Source organism: Drosophila suzukii, chromosome 3 (assembly GCF_043229965.1).
Source record: "Drosophila suzukii chromosome 3, CBGP_Dsuzu_IsoJpt1.0, whole genome shotgun sequence".
NCBI classification, from domain to species: Eukaryota; Metazoa; Arthropoda; class Insecta; order Diptera; family Drosophilidae; genus Drosophila; species Drosophila suzukii.
The window spans coordinates 36,078,095-36,099,792 of NC_092082.1; the positions used below are offsets into that span (position 1 = coordinate 36,078,095).

General features: G+C 45.0%; 3 protein-coding genes across 13 annotated transcripts in view; all 3 read left to right on the plus strand.

Moving 5' to 3' along the window:
• Nucleotides 1-6,751, plus strand: LOC118878478 (uncharacterized). 2 transcript variants are annotated; one of them, XM_070995662.1, is made up of 6 exons: nucleotides 754-1,059; nucleotides 1,181-2,190; nucleotides 2,526-2,799; nucleotides 2,847-3,574; nucleotides 3,641-4,477; nucleotides 4,531-6,751. In XM_070995662.1, the coding sequence occupies exons 1-2, from the start codon at nucleotides 754-756 to the stop codon at nucleotides 1,193-1,195; spliced, it is 321 nt and encodes a 106-aa protein (XP_070851763.1). In that variant the 3' UTR covers nucleotides 1,196-2,190; nucleotides 2,526-2,799; nucleotides 2,847-3,574; nucleotides 3,641-4,477; nucleotides 4,531-6,751. The 2 variants fall into 2 exon arrangements, with proteins under 2 accessions (XP_070851764.1, XP_070851763.1); XM_070995663.1 differs by lacking the exons at nucleotides 1,181-2,190; nucleotides 2,526-2,799; nucleotides 2,847-3,574; nucleotides 3,641-4,477; nucleotides 4,531-6,751 and adding exons at nucleotides 1-264; nucleotides 319-545 and having other exon boundaries at nucleotides 607-831; nucleotides 891-1,159.
• An 889-nt stretch (nucleotides 6,752-7,640) lies between these two features.
• On the plus strand, nucleotides 7,641-9,874 carry LOC108007416 (uncharacterized). Of its 5 annotated transcripts, XM_070995668.1 has the most exons (5): nucleotides 7,641-7,911; nucleotides 7,966-8,161; nucleotides 8,223-8,447; nucleotides 8,507-8,675; nucleotides 8,797-9,171. In XM_070995668.1, exons 4-5 carry the CDS (start codon nucleotides 8,514-8,516, stop codon nucleotides 8,809-8,811), a joined length of 177 nt encoding a protein of 58 aa, XP_070851769.1. In that variant the 5' UTR covers nucleotides 7,641-7,911; nucleotides 7,966-8,161; nucleotides 8,223-8,447; nucleotides 8,507-8,513; the 3' UTR covers nucleotides 8,812-9,171. The 5 variants fall into 5 exon arrangements, with proteins under 5 accessions (XP_070851769.1, XP_070851768.1, XP_070851766.1 ...); XM_070995667.1 differs by having other exon boundaries at nucleotides 7,647-7,911; nucleotides 8,223-8,675; XM_070995665.1 differs by lacking the exons at nucleotides 7,641-7,911; nucleotides 7,966-8,161 and adding an exon at nucleotides 9,182-9,874 and having other exon boundaries at nucleotides 8,370-8,675; nucleotides 8,818-9,113.
• Nucleotides 9,875-12,428: 2,554 nt separating this feature from the next.
• Dbp80 (putative ATP-dependent RNA helicase Dbp80) overlaps nucleotides 12,429-21,698 on the plus strand; it is a 203,323-nt gene continuing 194,053 nt past the window's right edge. For 4 of the 6 annotated variants that reach the window (XR_011604351.1, XM_070996668.1, XM_070996672.1 and 1 more), the window contains exons 1-2: nucleotides 12,430-12,584; nucleotides 12,640-12,752. Coding sequence is in view for 4 of the 6 variants with exons in the window: in XM_070996668.1 (XP_070852769.1) it covers nucleotides 12,435-12,584; nucleotides 12,640-12,752 (263 nt within the window). In the remaining 2 variants the exon portion in view is untranslated. Of the gene's footprint in view, nucleotides 12,585-12,639; nucleotides 12,753-21,698 lie in introns of all 6 variants that reach the window. The other 2 variants (XM_070996673.1, XM_070996671.1) reach the window with 2 other exon arrangements.

Consider the following 21,698-nt stretch of genomic DNA (forward strand, 5'->3'; position numbering starts at 1 on the left):
ACTAATCTATCGGTCATCACTAAGGGCAAAAACGTAAACAAATCTAAAATTACAATTATTGTCGGGAAAATGGATAACATTTGGTGGCTATCGATGTCCTAGCCAAGCGCTCCCACCCAACCATGGATGCCCTAAAGATGCTGCAGGGCACCACCCATTCGCTGTCGGCAGGAGCCCCCTCCTCGCGACTACGGCGGTTCCATCTCCCCCACTGGGAAAGATTACTCACACATCGTGTGTATTACAAAGGTTTTAATAAATATCGTAAGTACAATCGTTTATATACATGCTCCTAAAAACAGATCTATCCTTCCTCAGCCTTTAAGACCGAAACCTGGCCGCCGTCTCGGATATTTACGCGGTCAAAGCAGAGGATTTTGTTTGGCTGGAAAAGGGTACAGGCGCCGCGGGAATTATGCTCTACCAGCCATGTATTGGTAGAGCTCGCATGGAAACGCGGCCTCAAGGGAACATGCGCGATGCGCGTGTGTATGGTCACCTAATCCTGAGGAGCTCCAAGGGAAAAGAAGGGACAGGCCAAAAAGGTACGTAACTGCACTGTAAACTATACCATTTAACTAATGCTCGCGACCTTTTTAATTTTAGGCAAACAACGAGGACAAATAAGGCTCTCGGGTCTAACTCCGGATAAATTCACAAACAGGGAAGTAGATATCTATATATATATAATCAAGGTACACGTGTATTTAATTTTGCTAAATTTCAGCCACTATTGGGCCGGGCCTGGAGGCAATGATAGCCCGGGCGGAAGGCTTCTCGCCGGAGGCCAGCAGTGATCCGGATCTCCACACAGGAAAAAGGCGCTCTCCGGTGAGTTATGCAATGACAGTCCGAGATTCGGCTGCCAGACAAATGGCGATTCTTCTCAGCGCCGCAATGCGACCGCTGGAAGTTCCCGAGAGGAGGATGACGCGGTACTCCGGAACGGACTCACCGGGAAATGTGGACGTCGTCGTCGACTGGGAAAGGCCCTTCTTGCTGGTCGCTGATACGGGTCGAACGGACACCGTTTGCTGGGCCGCCAAGTCGGGCTGGCAGGTATGTCGAAGTCGCGCAGATGTCAGCAGATCTCCAATAAATTTTTCCGGGGCCCTTTGTATTGGGACCCCGGCTGCTTGTCAATTTTAAGCACAAAGACAACTTATTTTCTCACTCCTAGCTGAATCTGCCTTGATTGTAGGACAGTATGGCCGCGACTATCACGGTATCTGCTGATCATCGCCCCCGCCATATTACATGGCCTCTCTCAGCATTGGGTCATTGGATACATGGGCCATTTGAAGTAATCCCAGAGCGAACCGGGATTAATCTTCAAATGGCCAGATCGCCCGCCAGACTCATCCCGCTGCTGCAGCTATCGCCCTATCGACCTAAACTATCGATAACGTCGCTCCCACTCGCCTCCAATTGCAACATCAACCAAAGATTTCGAGGGGCGCTGCCCGGAGTTTCAGCAGAACGATGAAATAATTGGTAGCTTTGGAGATTCGATGGGATTCAACACGGCACTGATACCATCCTGCAGTTCGATCGGCGCCTAACGCGGGGCCCACGCATTACGGGAAGTATGCAGATGTGATCGCGATGCTCGTATACTTTGTTTGTCCTTTTTTTCAGGTCACAACCGGATGTCTTTGGCATGATATACCCCCAGACTGCGGCCTTGGAGGTCCTCCAGCAAGTATGCATTGCTGCCGACGGATTTGACCACCCTGGCTTTAAGGAACTTTCGAGCAAACTTGGCGTTGAAAGATTTGCTGAAATCACTAAGCACGAAGTTGCGGCGGAAGACTTCTTGTCCTGGCTTGGCGAGCAGCGTACGGGCTCGCTTATCGTAGCGCTGCCGGCTCGTCTGGTATGCACCCTCCAGTTGCTTCTGCACCTTGGCGTGGATTACCCGAAGCTTGTCCTTGGTCTGCATTCCGGCCATTTCATGATCGACCAGAGACCTGAGTCGTCTGGCTAGTTTGTAGCTGGAACCGTTGAGGAACATGTGATGGCCGAAAACGGTGAAGAACGGCGCTTCCCCTGTGGCTGAGTGGACAGAGTTTCGGATGGCCACCTCAATCTCCGGCAGATGTGCATCCCATTCCCGGTGATCTTCGTCCAAGAAGCTGCGAATCGCGGCCAAGACGTTCCGGTTTACCCTCTCCGCGGCATTGCTCTGTGGTGAGTATACGGGAGTCCTCATGTGCTGTACACCGAAGCCATCGATCATCTCCTCAAACGCCTTGGATACGAACTGTTTGCCGTTGTCCGAATGTATTGTCTCAGGCACCCCGAACTTGTAAAATACCTCGTTTACCAGGAAATTTACAACGTTCGACGCCGTCGCCTCCTTCATCGCCTTTAAGAAGATGTACTTCGAGAAGTGGTCCACCACGATAAATATCCAGGCGTGTCCACTCTTGGACCTCGGATACTTGCCCAGGAAGTCGACGTACAGTTTCTGGAATGGCCTCTCCGTCTCTACCCTTCTTCCGATTCCGACCTGCATCCGGAAGTTTGGCGCTTTGGATTCCTTGCACACCTCGCAACTCCGGACGTATTCCCGTACCTGGATGGTCATCCCTGGCCAATAGAACTGGCGTCGCAGGATCTCTAAGGTCTTCGTCATCCCACCATGGCCAGCCTTGGGGTCCGAATGAGCACGCTCTAGCAAGCTGTGCGTCAGGCTTTGCGGAATCCACAGCTTCCATTCGGATCCTTCCAATTCCTCGTCCATTTTGGGATTACTCATGCGCTTGAAGATGAGTCCGTCGTCCACCTTGAGGTCCGGTAAGTGCTCCCTGTTAGACTCCACGTCTTGCACTAATTCCTTATAGTCCTCCGCAGCAAATTCGGTCGTCTCGAATCCCAGTAACTCCGTTGGATCTATCCGGACTTCCTCGATGATGCGGGATAGAGTGTCGGCGACTACGTTCTCGCTGCCTTTGCGATGTTCAATGCTGAAATCGTAGCCCTGCAGCTGGAGAGACCATCTTGCGAGTCGTCCGGACAGATCCTTCATCGTCATCAACCACTTTAGGCTGGCGTGATCAGTAATGCAAGTGAACGGCATCCCTTCCACATACGGTCTGAACTTCCGAATGGCTAGGATGGCCGCCAGACACTCCTTCTCCGTGACCGAGTAATTCACCTGGTGCTTGTTCATCTTGGCCGAGAAGAACGCGATGGGCTGCTCGTCTCCGTCCTGGTTCCGCTGAAACAATACCGCGCCGACGCCAACGTGGGATGCGTCGCACTGGATGAAGAAATGCTTCTTGAAATCCGCATGAACCAGGACCGGCGCGCTCGTCAAGGCCAACTTCAGGTCATCCACTGCCTGGGTGGCGCTGGGACTTAGGGAAAACTTCGTGTTTCCAGCCTTCTTCAAAGACTCGGAGAGTGGTGCGGCTAGCGTAGCGAAGTTCTTGACGAACCGTCGATACCATCCCGCTGTGCCGAGGAAGGCACGTACTTCCTTCATGGATTTCGGGTAAGGCATCTTCTGGATTGCCGTAACACGTCCAGGATCCATCCGCAGCAGTCCACCTCCGACTATAAACCCTAGGTAAGTCAAAGATTTGAAGCAAAACTTCGACTTCTTTAACCCTATGGTCAATCCGGCTGATTTCAGACTGTGGGCTACCCGACGCAAGTATTTCAGGTGCGTCTGAAAGTCTGGAGCCAGGATTAGCAGGTCGTCCAAGTAGACGAAGACGTTGGATCTGAGCTCCGCTGGTATCACCCGATCCATGAGTCGCACCAAGCGTTGGGCCGCGTTGCACAGTCCGAACGGCATCATTCGGAATTGGTACAACGGCCTGCCTGGAACCGTGAACGCAGTGTACGCCTTGCTCTTCTCATCCAGTTCGATCTGCCAAAACGCAAACTTCAGGTCAACGCTGGAGATGTAATGCGTCTGGTCTATTCTGGAGAGGATTCCTTCTATACTGGGCAGAGGGTATGCATCTTTGATAGTCAAGGCGTTCAACTTCCGGGCATCCAGGCAGAACCGGTCTTTCCCTGGCTTCGACACCACTGTTGTGCGATTGCTCCACGGGCTTTTGCTCTCCTCGATGACACCCAGCTCCAACATCTTGTCGATTTCGTCTTCGACCACCTTCTGCTTCGCCGGAGACATCGGATACGGACGATCCTTAAAGACCCGAGCTCCTTCCGTCAGCTCGATGGAATGCCTCTCCATGCTGGTGACCCCGAGGCCGTCCCTCTCAAAGGTAAGGAACTCCTCCTTGACTTTGCCTAACGCCAGCTTTTCCTCCGCAGAAAGGCTCCAGGATTCGGGTTCCTCCCTTACCTCGTCCTCATCTTCCTGGTCGGCATAGTGCTCCATCTGGCTGGCATGGATTTCCTCCGCTGCCTTGACGCCTCTCGTCGGCGGCTTCCCCACGACGGCTGGAGCTAGTCCGAAGGCTCGCCAGAAGTCGACTCCGAAGTACGCCGTTTGTTCCAGGTATGGGCACAGGTAGAACGTGACCGGCTTACTTACGCCTTTGTACCTCACAGGCAGCTCCAAGCGTCCGATGATGGATCGATCTTCGCCAGAAGCCGTACGGACTACCGAAAAATACGGTTGGACGGTAACTCCCAGCGCTTCCACGAGCTCTCGACAGCCTTTGCCCAGCACACTTACGCTAGCGCCTGTATCCAACAAGCCGTTGAGCTGCTTGCCCAAGGTCTCCACGTCGGCGAAGGGTCGAGGATCAGCGGAATCAATGCGCTTAACGGCCGCCACCACCTCTCGTCGTCTGGACCTCCTCATCCTGAAGCGCTCCCTTGCCTTCTGGACTCTCCGTGAGACCAGACGCATGCCGCTCAGCTGATGCTCCGCAAAGATCCGGTTCCGTGCCTCCATATAACGGCGAAGCCTACCTCCGGTAGGTATCTTAATAAATACTTATTACTATTAGATGGACTATGTACTTTCTTTTCTTCTTCTTCTTTCTTCGGCACTACTTCGCGGGATTCCAACCTGGGCGAGTCCCTCCCGCTTTCGGACTGCCCAGCCGACCGTTTTCCGCGCAATCGGGACATTTCGGAGAAATGACGCCCGGCTTGCCGCACCGGAAACAAAATCTCCTCCACTCCGTGGCTTCGCAATCTTGGAATCCGTGCTCCGCAGCCCCGCAATTCCAGCAACCTGGCCTAAATGGATTTCGGACTCGCCCACGTAGCTCGTCCACCTCCAGGTGTCGCTGCTCGTCGACTTCATCCTGTACGTGTGCCTCGCTGACCCGTATCTTGTTCTGCTGCAGGTAAGCAGCACGCCCTCGACGACCGAAACTCCTCTCCACTTCGACGCACTCTTCCCGAAGTTCGTCCACCGTGAGTACGTCCATCGCGTAAACATATCTAGCGATGCCATCCCTCAAGCCCTTTTTCACCACCTTAACCAACTGCCGCTCTGGCATTGGTTTTTTCAGGCGTGAGGCGAGTTGCTGCATCGAGTGGATGTAGTCATCCGCACTTTCTCCCGGCTGTTGCTCACGTTGTAGGAGCTCGTGCATCCTTTCGTGTTCCGTCTGGTGGCCACGGAACCGATCCATCAGAGCCCTGCGCAGCTGGGCCCAAGTGTCCACTCTGGACTGGCGTACGTGTACCCAGTACCACTCCTTCGCTCTGCCCGATAGGAGTACGTGGAAGTTGCGCAGAACTTCACTCCACGGACACTGATGCTGCCGCTGCAGGAACTCCAGACGGAACACGAAGTCGTCCACGGAATGGCCATCGTCCTCGCCGCTGAAAGAGAGGTTCCAGCGGTCCACTCTGATGTAGTGGTTCCCGTTGCCGGCTCCAGCGTTTGCGTACCACCGCGGCTCGTCCCGAAAATCCACCGTCCTTCGGTCCTCGCGCCACGGCCGTGCATGGCGATCACTCCTGCCTGTCGGATGGTACTCGGGTTCCTGGCTCAGGCTGCTGTCGATCCCTGGAGAGTCATTTACCGGCAGTCGAGGTCGCTGCCTGGGTGGTAATTCCGGTGGTCTTCGGTAGCCTCCTCCTGACTCCTGCCGCTGCTGAACTTCCGCTGGACCATTTGCGCCGCCTTCCGGACACGACGGAGTGGGCACCATTGACCCTTGGCGACTCGCGCCCTCCTGGAGCGGCTGCGGTTTGCTCTCGGCTGGCCTCAGGACGTCGTTCAACAACTTCATCATGTCGATGAATCCGTTCCTGATTTCGTCCCGCAACGCCTGGCTCACTCCTACCTCCTGTGACGCGCGATAGGTTTGGGCAGCCTGTGCCAGAGCTGCGTTCATCGCCGACTCCGCCGCTGTATCCTGTCCCAGGCTTAGCTTTTGGGGACTCTTCTGCTCCGGACCCAGAAGTTGATCCTGCGCCTCGACGATCGCCTTAAAATCCAGGACCCTGGGCGACCGATGGTGCAGCAGGTCCGCCGGTTGATCCCTAACCCGATCCTCCGCACTACCGCCTACCGGCGTTCTGGGTAAACCCCCAGCCAGCGATATCCGCGGCAACCCAGCGGCACCCTCTACGTCCGTGGACCAGACATCGTCCTTGTCGTCGCCAGGAGGACCCATCGACCTGAGCTGGTGACCGTGCTTATCCCTGACGTCCTTACCCTCGGACATGTTTCCCAAGAATTTTGAAATAAATACTTAAGAACTACTAATACGATAATAAATATGATAAATAAATAAATAAATAAGACAACAAATAAATACAATAATAAATAATATAATAAATAAGAAAATAAATACGAAAAGAACTAATAGCAAAAATAAATAACAATAAACAAATCTTCCTCACTTTCCAACTCCTTTCCAAATCTCCTATTTTCTTGTATTATATTTTTCCTCCTCTACTCTTGATTTGGGGAGATGGAACTGACCCTCGCCGGTGGGCTTCCGACCTAACTGTCTTGCGCTTTTTCCAAAAATCCTACTTTCCCGTCTCCGCCTAGCCGTTCGTCAACTGGACTAGCTATCACCCGTGGTGATAGCCGCCAGTTAAGGACATCGGCTGGTTTGGCTCCTGTTGGCTTTTCTTTCCCGCCCTTTTTTTCTATTTTAAATCGAGGTAACCGTGCAGCGCGTAGGGTTGCTACGGGTCACGATTACGCTATTAAGTTCACAACCGACATAAAATTAGAAGTCCAGGACGGGGAGAAAAACCCAGGAACACCACATCCTAACAAAAAAAAACATTTCAAATAAACAAATAACAAAATACAAGCCTTAAAACTACTCTATCACAGAAATTATCACAGATTCTCTTCAGTGCATCCCGTGACGCAAATCTTGGTTTGCCCCAAGATGCCATCACCGGTTCACTGGTAAACCTGTGACCAGGAGCAAATCGTCGGCAATGTCGACGTGCCTCCCGTTCTACTTCCAACTTCCCTACTCAGCTGACTTCCCCGTCACCACTCCCTAGCAATTGCAATCTATGTTGCAAGCCATAGGTCGTGATGGCGGGGGCGTCAGGGTCATAAATGGGCGAGACGTCGTCGCCTCGACAATTTATTTTGTTTAAATTGGGCGCCAATATGTTACGAACTGCTTTTTTCGGTGGCAGTGCCGCTAGCTCAGTCGTCTTCTGGGCAGAGTACCCCTAATGCCACAGCTCGCAACATAAGTATCGATAACTTCGCGGTCTCACTTTACTAATCTATCGGTCATCACTAAGGGCAAAAACGTAAACAAATCTAAAATTACAATTATTGTCGGGAAAATGGATTACATTTGGTGGCTATCGATGTCCTAGCCAAGCGCTCCCACCCAACCATGGATGCCATAAAGATGCTGCAGGGCACCACCCATTCGCTGTCGGCAGGAGCCCCCTCCTCGCGACTACGGCGGTTCCATCTCCCCCACTGGGAAAGATTACTCACACATCGTGTGTATTACAAAGGTTTTAATAAATATCGTAAGTACAATCGTTTATATACATGCTCCTCTTAACAGATCTATCCTTCCTCAGCCTTTAAGACCGGTCAAAGCAGAGGATTTTGTTTGGCTGGAAAAGGGTACAGGCGCCGCGGGAATTATGCTCTACCAGCCATGTATTGGTAGAGCTCGCATGGAAACGCGGCCTCAAGGGAACATGCGCGATGCGCGTGTGTATGGTCACCTAATCCTGAGGAGCTCCAAGGGAAAAGAAGGGACAGGCCAAAAAGGTACGTAACTGCACTGTAAACTATACCATTTAACTAATGCTCGCGACCTTTTTAATTTTAGGCAAACAACGAGGACAAATAAGGCTCTCGGGTCTAACTCCGGATAAATTCACAAACAGGGAAGTAGATATCTATATATATATAATCAAGGTACACGTGTATTTAATTTTGCTAAATTTCAGCCACTATTGGGCCGGGCCTGGAGGCAATGATAGCCCGGGCGGAAGGCTTCTCGCCGGAGGCCAGCAGTGATCCGGATCTCAACACAGGAAAAAGGCGCTCTCCGGTGAGTTATGCAATGACAGTCCGAGATTCGGCTGCCAGACAAATGGCGATTCTTCTCAGCGCCGCAATGCGACCGCTGGAAGTTCCCGAGAGGAGGATGACGCGGTACTCCGGAACGGACTCACCGGGAAATGTGGACGTCGTCGTCGACTGGGAAAGGCCCTTCTTGCTGGTCGCTGATACGGGTCGAACGGACACCGTTTGCTGGGCCGCCAAGTCGGGCTGGCAGGTATGTCGAAGTCGCGCAGATGTCAGCAGATCTCCAATAAATTTTTCCGGGGCCCTTTGTATTGGGACCCCGGCTGCTTGTCAATTTTAAGCACAAAGACAACTTATTTTCTCACTCCTAGCTGAATCTGCCTTGATTGTAGGACAGTATGGCCGCGACTATCACGGTATCTGCTGATCATCGCCCCCGCCATATTACATGGCCTCTCTCAGCATTGGGTCATTGGATACATGGGCCATTTGAAGTAATCCCAGAGCGAACCGGGATTAATCTTCAAATGGCCAGATCGCCCGCCAGACTCATCCCGCTGCTGCAGCTATCGCCCTATCGACCTAAACTATCGATAACGTCGCTCCCACTCGACTCCAATTGCAACAAAACTTTCCCGATGGTATCTTGATTAGACAACGTATTAGGCACCACCGCTACAAGGGTTTGGTAACTATCTATATTCAAGCCACATCAATAAAAAAAAAGACTGGATAGTGGTAACCAACTTACTCTAGGTGCTGTTTACTGACCCCCTCGTTTTATTGTAATTGAAGGTGAGTTTATGCAGTTCTTTAACTCATTAGGCGAGCAGTTCATCGCACACACTGGGGATCTCGTGACTCCAAAAGAAAAGCAGCTTTATAATGCAATCATAAAAGCCAGCAACAAGCTTGACCAACATAACAGACCCAAAATAAAAAGACTTAATTGACTTGGCAATAACTAAAAACATTCATAGGATCCTGATTAGCGCCGAAAGTTTTTCGGATCTTTGATCTGATCACTCGCCTGTGCTGATTAATCTACTACGTCATCCAATAACCGAAGATCAACCAACTTTTGTAAACCAAAACAAAAACAATTAAGTACGCATCTGGGTTTGCGCTGCAAAAAAATAAAGGGAAATTTATAAAAAAGCGTTTAGGTATTAGCTACCGCATATATATATCATATTTGTTCCATAATTTATCAAAATATCGTCCATTTTATTTACGTAATCGTCCATCCATATTTAATTGATATATTTATAATATTGCTTAAGAAAAAAATGAATCTGAATTGGTAAAATAAAGGTGAGGGACCACAATGTGCTCCAAGTAAGGTAGGGCAAGTATTTGGGTGAAATATAGGAGGTAAAAAAGTGTTGCCTTAAATAAAATATTATGTATGTGTTGGTACCAACAGAGGAAATTCGAAAATGTATCTTTTTTCGACTTTTGCGGCTTTTGCAAGCAGAACTCAAAGTCTCATCTGCTTGTTTGTTTACGTTTGCATCGATAGACCGAGACCGCTGATCAGCCGGCTTGTTGTGCGACCAGAGGGCTGGAAGGATCCAACCGTGGGATTTGCTAGCTAGCCGGCCTTGCCCGATGCAAAAACCAATTTATTAGTCTCGTCAATACCTATCGATTGACCCAAAAAATGTTTTTAAGGACTTGCGATTTTTTCAAGTTTGATTCAAAATTTAGAAAGACTTTTTCGTAATATTTTTGCTAAGGTCTATCTTATCAGTGTGTTTCTGTTTTTCATTGCAAATGATTGCAAATTTTAATTACAGAAGTTTTAAAAACTTGTGAATTTTTAAAATTGTTATTTCAAATTCAAAGATAGTTTATTTTGAGAATTTTTCAAAAGCCATGCATTTCAAAGGAAAGCAAATATTAGAACTGGGGTATTTTCGGTTTGCTGCGCGACGTGCGTGTTTGTGCGAATGACAGTGCGAGCAAGCGAGATGTAGTAGTCATCTGGAGAAAACTGCTGCTCGACACTGCCTGAGAAATTAAACGGCCTTTTGGTGAGAACGCATTCAATCACGAAAAATGCAACCGCAGTTCGGATTTCAAAATCTGAATGTACTCAATAAAACGATTCCCACCCCATTTGTTGTTTCTCTGGTCTGGTTAGAGGTTGGATATCACAGTTACAGGTCCTCAATGATATTTTATACAGAAATAAAGAAACTGTATTTGCTGCAGGGCCAAGGAGCCGTCCAACGGATCGGAGCTAAGCAAATGATCTTATCGTGAAAAGGGACTAACCTCCAGCTTATGTCCTTCCTGGCAAGACCAGGCAACTGTTTCACCAAAACAGAATTTGTTGTCTAAAGAATATGTAAAAAATTAAAAAATTATTGCTTAGGAATGGGTATAGTCAAAGAACCGTATTCGAGAAAGTTGTTATACCTACTTAAAAGGGTAGAAATTCTCGTCGCGTCACTGTTGGCCCACAATATCCCCTGTTCAATTTTCATTACGCTTGCCTGATTGAATCTCTTAACCTTGATGAATTTGCTAATAGCAATGCAAAAATCATTTGGCGGACATTATACATGCTAGCGTGTCAGCATGGGCTGTCTCATTTACCGTTGAAGCGAGTTGTAGCGCCCTTTAGCAGTCTCTTTCTAGCACGAGTATTTCCCATGAAAAGAAAATTTCTGAAGCTGAATTTGGCCGCTGAAGTAGAAGCCCCCTCTGTGTAAATGGGGTATAACTGTACCACACGGGTATAGTCTATGCATAAATACTGTGTAGTGTAAGAAGCGCCTGAGTGACTGACGCTCAAAGGCTGCGTACACCAAGGTGAAGCTATGGTGCTAACTCGGTTTTTCTTGACAGGCTTAGCATATGCATCTAGTGGTGGGCGGGTGCTTGGAATCTTTCGGCAATTTTTCCTATCATTGTCGGTCCACCACTAGAGAAGTAAACAAAAACAGCTGTTCTGGCACAGCAAGGTACACAGTCATACGTAATAAGAAGTGTGTTGACAGGGGGTGTGGAGTTATTCGTCAATAAGATACATATAACAGGGAGTGGGATACTTTAATATATATAATTAACCATATTAAAGAGCTTTGCGACAAAGAAATCAAATTAATGTATATACATTTATTAAAACCCAAGAGAAGGATCGAAAGTATGTGCATATTTGCATAGAAAACATTGACAAAGCATTTGATTGCCCTCCGGGGATAACCGAGTATAATCACTAGTTAAAGTGATCGGGTTAGTGGCTCACTTGATAGGTAACCCGACCTAGTGTGACAAGGCTATAATATGAAGCACATCGCTTCTATTATAGTCCCCGCAACAACGACTTTAAGCGGATTTCTGTTCACATAGAGAATAGCTAAAGCGAACATCTGATTGGCATGAGAAACTCGTATCAGAAGTGAGAGGACGTGGAAGTTCAGTTGCTCATAAAATATAAAGAAAATCTCAAAACTATCGCCAAATGACTATTTCATGGCTATTAGCAAGTTCTTCAAAGCTGAGATTTCCACTGAGGCAAGCATAGCTTGCCTATCTTGAGTCAAAAGTAACACCATAAGAATTTCTATAAGTTAGAATCGTTTGGACCTATTTAAGCATTTATAACACCTTTCTCCCACACAATGTTCTTTGACTATATTTGTTTTGCAAGAATCGTGCATGCGCCTTCAAATGGCTTTTTCTTTAGCTAAATAATGTACGATTTTGTGCAACAGGTGCCAGGTCCTGTCAAGAAGGACATAAGCTGGAGGTTAATCAATTTCTTAGAAATGAGAATGGCAATATTTATTTTTAAGATGAGATCAATTGCTGGGTTCTGAACCGTTGGAAGCTCCTTGGGCCTGCACCAACAATATATTATTATAACGACGCCAATGCAGTTCAAATGCATATCGTTTCTTGCAACCGTGTGCTTGAAGCGGAATTTTGTAGCTGAAGCGGAAACCTCCTCTGTGTGAATAGGGTATTAGGAATGAGGTTACACTTTTTCAAAATAACGATGCAATTATTACTTCCATTGGGTTTTTTTCCCGAAAGTCTAAATGGCCCCACTTCAAGCCGGTTAATAAGTTTAGTAGTATTTTGTTTTAAGCGGCTTAATATGGGTGATTGGGCTAAAAAAGCAGAAGACCAGGAAGTCTCTAAGCTGGTACTAGATTTTTTCCTAAAGGATTATTTATATAATTAACTTATATTGGTTATAGGTCGACCAGCTCAACATTGAGTCGGGTAGTCCTTATAGTCAGAACAACAAATCGTCAGATAGTAATTTACCAGATCCAAACAGTGGCGAGGATGGCGAACCAGACGTCGCTGAGTAAGTAAGAATTATAATAACATGATTTAATCAATGGATGTACAATATATACTGCCGAACCTACATATGTAAGTGTTGGCACGCTTAGCATCTTGAACTCCAAGTGCGCTTTTCTACCTTAATAAATGTTTTATAAAATTCAACAAAACTATTTTAAATAAATGGAATATTTAACAACCCAATTCATTTTGTTTCATTGAATCATCTCTAAAAATTAAATTTTTAAAATTATAAAACCAAAAAAAAAAACAGATTTTGCTGAACAAAAGTCTTAACACACTTGTCTTTTTAATAACTATTTTGTTAAGACTTAGCCGATTTGATGGTTTTTTTTTTTTTTTTGCTAAATTATAGTATAATACAACATAAGATATAGAGATATACTAAATTAGTATCATAAATTAGTATCATAAAATAGATTTAGTATCTTAAGTTACACCAAAAATGGTTACATATAAAAACAACAAAAATAAATATTCTGATCTCTGCGACAAATAATATTTTATATTCAGGAACAGGGTCAGCTGTATACTAAAATTTGTGAATAGGTGCCCTGAAGTCGATTTTATCGTTCGGAGCTTTTTATGGCGTTCTAAAGGATTCTAACTATGCAAAAATGCAAATCACATAAAACGATACTAAGCTTTGAGTGGCCAGTGAGGCAATAAAATCACATAAAAGGATAATGACAGCCCTCAGATCTACTCAGCACTGATGACTGACTGACACGTTAGGATAAGAAGGTCTTTTGCAAGGATATTTTCCCAGTAGCCTACCGAAAGGCCATGTCAAGTGACAAGTACAAGTTTTTTGCAGCTAGACAAAACAAACTGATTATAAAGGTCAAGAATATAACCAGTTATGGATCGAAAAACGGTATCCCAAATGGATTTTGGGTTTCTAGCTGCAAAAAAAATTGTACTTTGTCTTAAGGAAATAGTTATTAAAAAGACAAGTGTGCCAAGACTTTTTTCAGCAAAATCTGTTTTTTTTTGTTTTTATAATTTTAAAAATGTATTTTTAAGAGATAATTCAATGAAACGAAATTAATTGGGTTGTTAAATATTCCATTTATCCAAAATAATTTTGCTGAATTTTATAACACGTTTATAAAGGTAGAAAAGCGCACTTGAAGTTCAAGCTGCTAAGTGTGCCAACACTTAAGTTCGTCACTGTACATTATACATTAAACTTTCTCCCTTTAAAAGGAAAAACAAAAGTAGTCAAATCCTTTTTTTCGCATAACTACTTACATCTTAATTAAATGCGCTAATGCTATTTGTATTCCTTTCACTTCCGAAAAATTCAACCGGACTCGAATTTATTTATAATTAATTATTATGTGATTCAACCGCACAGCCCGGTAACTATTGCAAATCTTCCGCTCCTGTTCTGAAAGGGATATATTTTGCCGACTTCGGCAACTCTTTTTCTTGATAATTTTACAGTTATAAAACAGCTGTATTATAGAAAGAAAAAAAGTCGTTTCCGTCCCTATTGTACTGGGTGGCCCACGAAAGACTTGCGTTTTAAAATAGCTATAAAAAACAACGAGTTTATATTTTTCAAAAATGTTTATACCCGCTACTCGTAGAGTAAAAGGGTATTCTAGATTCGTCGGAAAGTATGTAACAGGCAGAAGGAAGCGTTTCCGACCCCATAAAGTATATATATTCTTGATCAGGATCACTAGCCGAGTGGATCTAGCCATGTCCGAAAATATTTTTATAAAAGAAATAAGAAATATAAGAAAATTAATCAACTTTGAAAAGTGCGTTGAAGTTCCTTTAAGGCTGCTCCCGACTCCTGTGCTATGGATTGCACATTGATAAGTGTTTTCAGGTGACTGTTCACCTGCAATCGCGGCGTCTCGTCTGCAGCTATAATGCAGTCGGAGCACACGTCGTATGCTGCCTTTACCGTTTGCCACAAGGAATTGAAGTGATCTCGTCGGATTTTACAGGCGGATAACGTTGGGGCAGGAGCACCTGGAGCGTTCACAGTGTCCTCAAAGTGGATCAGACAGTCAAGCTGTGGCCATAAATCGGGTTAAAGCGGATTTTACTGATGTTCCCATGACGTTAAATAATTTAGAAATTTAATTGAGAAGTAAGGAAACGGACTGGAATCAAATTGGAATTTAGGAACCAATTAAGATTGTAAATATATACGATCACACTGTCGGGTAGGCAGAGTCAATAAATATTTATTATATCGGATGGTCGGAATTATGTAAAGAATTACGGACTTTTATATTGTATGTTTGAAAGGAACATTTATTGTGAGCTCTTGACCCACTGTGCACTGGCGAAAATATCGATATACGTATGTATGTACACTGTACGTATGTATATATGTGGGGTGCGAATAGCATAATAACGTTGCGGGAATGGGAAAGACTTCGCTTATGTTTGTATGTCGGTGCGTTTGTTTGTCACCTGCAAAACTAAATTGCAAACGATTTGCTGGAGTAAATTTGTGGAATTTGTAACTTTGTTTTTAATTTTAGAAATAGTTTAGCCGTATTTGTAGGTCGAGAAAAGTAGTTGGAGTGGACTGTATTAGAAAGAGTAGTTAGAGTGGACTGTATTAGATTGTTTTTGTAAATATACACCCGCAGCTGGAACACAGTAAAAAATAAAGAGTGCAAATCTTAAGAAACAATTTTATTATCGGGAATTTTTTACTATGGCTGAGTTATATTTTACACACGATTGGAATTGAAAATATCTTTGACAAATACTTTAGTTGAATAGTAGCAATGAAATATCTACTGGAATTGTTTCAAGTGTACAATTGTGGGCAAAGGAAACTGGATTATTGTCGGGCACAAGTAACGGAATTGAAATACATACATATATTTAATGCCGTTGCGTCGGATTAATCACTTTTGGATTTAGACAATATATCATACAGAAAGTTAATCGAAATAGGGTTCGAAAAACTGGCTGTATGACCGGCAATTATAGTAAGTGGAACTTATCTGGAGAGGTTCAAGCCTGCTGGAACAAAATCAAAGGAAACTCCAGGAGAGGAAAATCCTGAAATTAAACGCCCTTTTGACGTAAACACTGATAGTCGAGACAGTCGACTTTACCGTTCTCTCCTTTTTATGATTGACATAAAGAAAATTGCTGATGATTATAACTCGCTCAATTTTTAAAAGAACAAAGTACATAGCATGTGAAATTCCCGCGGATAGCTCAAAAATATAATACATATGTATAAAGCTGCCATAGAAATGATTAGCTTAATTTTGTTGTTTTCGGAGATAAATGTAAATAGCTTTATGTAAAGTTTCGTATTTATCGGACGAATATATATTCTTGATTTTCCGACCACCAGTTTGCGGTGTCGATAATAGTCTGCCAGCTTGTTGCATGTGCAACAGGAGTATCTGTCAAAAGGGGACGTATATTCTTCACCTAGTTCGGGTCCTTTACCTCCGAGAAAAGCCGTCTTCTTTAGAATTAAAATATCTGATACGTTTGGGGTATAAAAACGTCTTGAACTTAATCCCCCATAAACTACCAAAATACGTACAGTGGTGCTCATAGACTTAAGCCACAAGACTTCAACCAAGAATTTAAACGAACATTAAGAAAAGTTTTTATTTCACATCCCCAATTTGTTGTGTCACATTAGTTCTACATATCAGTGTTATAATAGAAGAATAACCAAGTTATAAAAATATATTTTCAACGAGAAACTTTAAAAATCTGTGACCATCTCCAAAATGATCTGCTCACATACTTAAGGCACCTGGAAAAAAAAGGTTCAAAAAGTTTAAATTTGCCCAATATTTCTTTTACTTTTAATAAATTTACTTTAATATTGATTGGGATGACCTTTCTGCTTAAGAACAGAGCAACGCTTTGGCATTGAATCCACAAGACGTGCGCACCGTTGAGGGGTGATTTTCTTCAACTCTTCTTGCGAAATTCGCCACAAATCGTTTTTATTTGCTGGTTTTTTTTGGCCAACGACTTGTTTAAGAATTCCCCACAAGTTCTCTATAGGGTTTAAGTCGGGGCTCTGCGGTGGCCAATGCAAAACATTGATTGCCTCTTGGTTAAGCCACGACTTGACTATCTTACTGGTGTGTTTCGGGTCGTTCTCCTGTTAAAATATCAAGGCAAGTGGCAAATTATCGGCATATTCTTCAGATAAATTGTTAATGAGGAAGTCCCTGCACATTTCGCCGTTCATAAAGCCTTCTATCTTCACTAGGGCCCCTACGCCCGATGCGGTGAAACAGCCCGAGACCATAATCGAAGCGTCCCCATGTTAAACGGTCTTCTTCGTGTGTTTGGGGTCCAATTGTTTGTTGGGAGGGCGTCGTACATATGGTTTACCATCACTTCCAAAGACATTAAAGTTGGATTCTTCGCTCCAAGTAATCATTTTCCAAAAATTGGCACCTTTTTGATTATGCTCTCTGGCTAATTGAAGGCGCTTTTTGACATTTTTAATGGACAGCAATTTTTTTTTTTGGGCAATGCGTTCATATAACCCGAATTCATTTAGCCGTCTTCTTATGGTTTGAGGTGACACATTCACGCCATAATCTGCCACCATTTGGCCTCTGATTTGCGTCGAAGTCAAGAACGGATCGGTTTTACTGATTTTGGCAATCCGTCTGTCGACGCTTAAAGTGGGTTTTCTGGGCTTTTCACGTGGAATATTTTCCCGGGTTCCATGTTTCTTTTAAAATGCAATTTCATTTCTGACTTTGCCACGCGAAAAATGTAAAGTCTTACAAATTTGTGGAATACTTGTGTTCTTTTTTGGATGGAGGGATTTTCTCACTGCTGAATGGGTTTTTGGCAACTGCGCAAATACAAAAAAAAAACTTTTCAAACTTGCGTATCTTGGAGAGTCCATTTGGAATCCATTAGCAGGTTATACTCGATACTAGTAGAGTAAAAGGGTTTACTGGATCCGTCGGAAAGTACAGCTGCGGCAAAAAAAATAGCACCATTGTGTGGGCAGTTTTTCTTTTTGTTATATGTATATCTAGTAACTAAAAAAAGTGTGGTTACGCCCCCAATGCGGAAGGTTTTTAGAACTTTAGAAGTTATGCAACAGCAAAAATGGCAAAATTTTAAAAAAAGCTTAGAAACCAAAAAAAAACTGCGATTTCAAAAACTGGTTTGATTGAAATATATGATTCTATATATCTGAATGTAACCAAAATTTGTTCTGAAGCTTGGGATACAACAACAACAACCAATCGCTTTGACGTCAGTAGACCCCAGAATATTGTTGTGTGACTCTTAAATAAAAAGCTCAAGGGCAATGTTGATAAACGCATTACAGGCGTTATTTAATTTTGAATCTTATTCTCTTTGGTATATGAAATACTAACTTTTGCCCTTTTAATGTATTTTGGTGCTGCGTCACACTTTAGAGATTTTTTAGGACTTTGTGTTAAGACTACAACGAGAGGCATCGGACACACAAGAAAATGTGACAAATTTAATCATGGAAATACAGTCCACTCAAAACGGGAAATAAAACGTTTTTATTCTACACCATATCTTTGGTCCTTCTAGCAAAATTTAGTTGCTGATTAACATGGATCAGTTTAAACTTTTGAAGGCAGCGGCGTCTCAAGATCCACGTGCGGGATCAAAATAGGAGCTTGATGAAATACAAGTTTCATTGGAAAGGCTTAACATCGTCTGGAAAGAATTCGAGTCCATCAGCGACCAAATGGTCCTTTTTGACGAAGAGGAAGGGTACGTCGATCCAGCCATCGACAACGAAAGGTACGAGGACAAGTACTTACAAGCAAGCACATTATTTCGCAACCTCATACGCATCTGTGAAGAATCTCAAGAGAATGAAAGAGAAGGCAATAACTTCAGACAATCTGGCAACCCTGACGAGGCCGCACCAATGGCATCAGGAGTGGGAAACGAAAACCTAGTTCGTTTTCTGGAACAACACCAGCAGCTCAACGAGCGTTCGGCTGAACAACAAGCAACGCTTTTAAGGGCAAACTCAGCAGCAAATGTAATGCATAAAGAATTGCCAAAAATCCATATCAAGCTGTTCACTGGCGACTACAAGGAGTGGCCAGCCTTTAAAAACATCTTCGAGAGTACGATCCATAGCAAGCAGCATTTGATAGCAATACAAAAGTTGCACTACTTGAAAACGTACATCACTGGCGAAGCAGCTGACTTCATTCGACATATGCCAATAACGGATGCAGCTTACGAGGCTGCTTGGACTTGCCTAATTGATCGGTACAATAGACCACGCCACATTGTTAACACTCTGCTGGAGACATTTGTTTCCTTACCTTCGACCGCCAGAGCAGATGTAACGGTTCTGCGCAAGGTAACGGACGGAGCCACCGAAATTGTACGCGGCCTGGATGCAGCAGGGCAAACTAATAGGGACTGCTGGATTATACACTTCATTCTGGCCAAGATCGATGCTGAAACCCGTCGCAAATGGATCGAAGGAAGCCGAGAACTGGAATCTCCGTCTGTGGATGATCTACTCAAGTTTTTAGGCCGACGTTGCGAGGAATTTGAGCTCAGCAAAAGTGAGTCAGACATAGACTCCAAGGCTGGCCCACAACATGGCAAGGCAAAGCGATCGTCACATGTTTTAGTATCAACGGAAGCAAACGTTTGTGTGAAGTGTAACTCGAAGGAGCACAAGATCTACGCCTGCTCAAAGTTTGGTGAATTGTCAATCGAGCAGAGACGCACATTTGTTAAGGCTAAATCCCTGTGTTTTAATTGCCTTAACCCTGGGCATGTGTCACGAAAATGTGAATCCAAATTCACGTGCAAGTATTGCCATAATCGTCATCACTCTCTGCTACACGCAGATATTCTTGGTTCGCAAGCCGCTGTCACTTCGACTCACTCACGAGATGATGAAAGGCACATCCCAAGCGCTCCCGAAGATGCAAAGGTCACCATCAGCCATATCGCACAGGCACAAGTGGCTCCCACAGCTGAATCCTTGTGCAACGAATCAACAACCGCAACACAGCCAAAAGGGCTACGAAAAAGTGCATTGCCAACAGCTCTAGTGTTTGTAAGAAACTCAACAGGATCGCACACTACCTGCCGGGTGCTTTTGGACAGTGGCTCGGAACTGTCGTACATCTCCGAGCGGTGCGTACAGGCGCTCGGACTGGCACGCTCACCGTCACGAATCTTGGTGACCGGAATTTCATCAATCAAAGCTGAGACAACTAGAGGCTGCAGCACACTGGACTTGCAGTCAAGGATCTCAGATCACACAATGAAGGTGCGTGCTCACGTACTCAGCAAAATTACCTCCACGTTGGCAAGACACGATATCGCCGCCTCAGCACTCAAGGCGTTCGTTGGCTTTGAGCTTGCGGATTCTGACTATCAGTCGTTGGCGCCAGTTGATATACTCCTGGGCAGCGACTACGTTTGGACCGTGTTCACCGGTCAAAATATGTTCGACATCATCGCCATTTCGACCATATTTGGATGGGTCATAACATCTATCGTTACTACCGGATGTTCATCTACAACAACAATGCACACGGCTATTGACATTGACGAATCGCTACGGCGCTTTTGGGAGCTGGAGGATGTCAACCAGGAATTCCATGGGAAACCAGAGGACGATGAAGTTGAACGGCACTTTGTAAAGACGCACACTCGGGACTCTAAGGGGCGTTACATCGTCAAACTTCCGTTCAAAAACTCCAAGGAACAGTTTTCGGATACTTTACAGGGAGCGCTAACAAGATTCAGGGGGGTAGAGCGCCGCCTAAAGAAAGACCCCAATCTGCATTCACAGTACGTGCAATTTATGCGTGAGTATCTTCAGTTGGGCCATATGCGAGAACTATCGCCAGAAGACATTGACGACGTACTGACCGGAGCAAATACCGAGGAGGAGCTCATTCGCAATCAAAATGAGTTGATCCAGTTGATGAAATGTGCAGGCATGGAACTTGGTAAATGGGTTTCCAATTCATCGCGTGTCGCTGGCAGATCTCTCGCTACAACCGAAGTACAAGGCAAAGGATCCAATTCTACAGCAAAAGTTCTTGGCATTCATTGGGATCCAGAAGAGGATATGTTATCCTACAAAGTTTGCATTACAACAAATCCGCACAACACCAAACGCCAAGTGCTGTCAGATGAGGCACGCATTTTTGACCCGCTGGGTATTCTGTCGCCAGTGGTAGTGCAATTTAAAATTCTGTTCCAAGAATTGTGGCTACTCGATCTCGGCTGGGACACGAAGCTTCCTCCAAAAATTGCGGACTGGTGGAATAAATGCCGTGACGACCAACACATCCTTCGAGATCTACGCCTGCCACGGTTTGTTCAAAACAATGAAGATCACATCGAACTGCATGGATTTTCAGATGCCTCTATCAAGGCATATTCTGCAGTCATCTACAGCAGAGTAGTGCGAGCAGATGGCACCGTATCTGTTTCACTCATAGCTGGAAAAACCAGAGTTGCTCCGCTGAAGCAGCAGTCTCTACCGCGTCTCGAATTGTGTGGCGCTTTGCTACTGAGCCGACTGTTCTTATCAGTCAAGGCTGCGCTACAACACAAGGACATTGAAGTACATGCGTGGTGTGACTCAACCATAGTCTTGGCCTGGCTTTCACATCCACCATCTAACCTTAAAACATTTGTAGCCAACATAACCTCAGAAATACTCGAAGCCTTACCGCGCAACGCATGGCATCATGTAAACACAAAGGAGAATCCGGCGGACTGCGCCACAAGAGGAATGCTTGCTTCGGACCTTCTCCATTTTGACTTATGGTGGATGGGAACTTCATGGCTGCAAGATCCAGAAATGCTTGCGGTAAAGTGGACCTCTAAAAAGTTCTGTTCTTCCCTTTTAGAAAACCATGGCGTGGAAGAAGTGAAGACCACCGCATTAACCGCACAGAAAAACTGCTCATTGTCACCA

Coding starts and splice junctions, on each gene's coding strand:
- LOC118878478 (XM_070995662.1), top strand. CDS start 754: ATGATAGCCCGGGCGGAAGGCTTCTCGCCGGAGGCCAGCAGTGATCCG.
- LOC108007416 (XM_070995665.1), top strand. CDS start 8,370: ATGATAGCCCGGGCGGAAGGCTTCTCGCCGGAGGCCAGCAGTGATCCG. Junction 8,676..8,817: donor CCGCCAAGTCGGGCTGGCAG/GTATGTCGAAGT, acceptor CCTTGATTGTAG/GACAGTATGGCCGCGACTAT.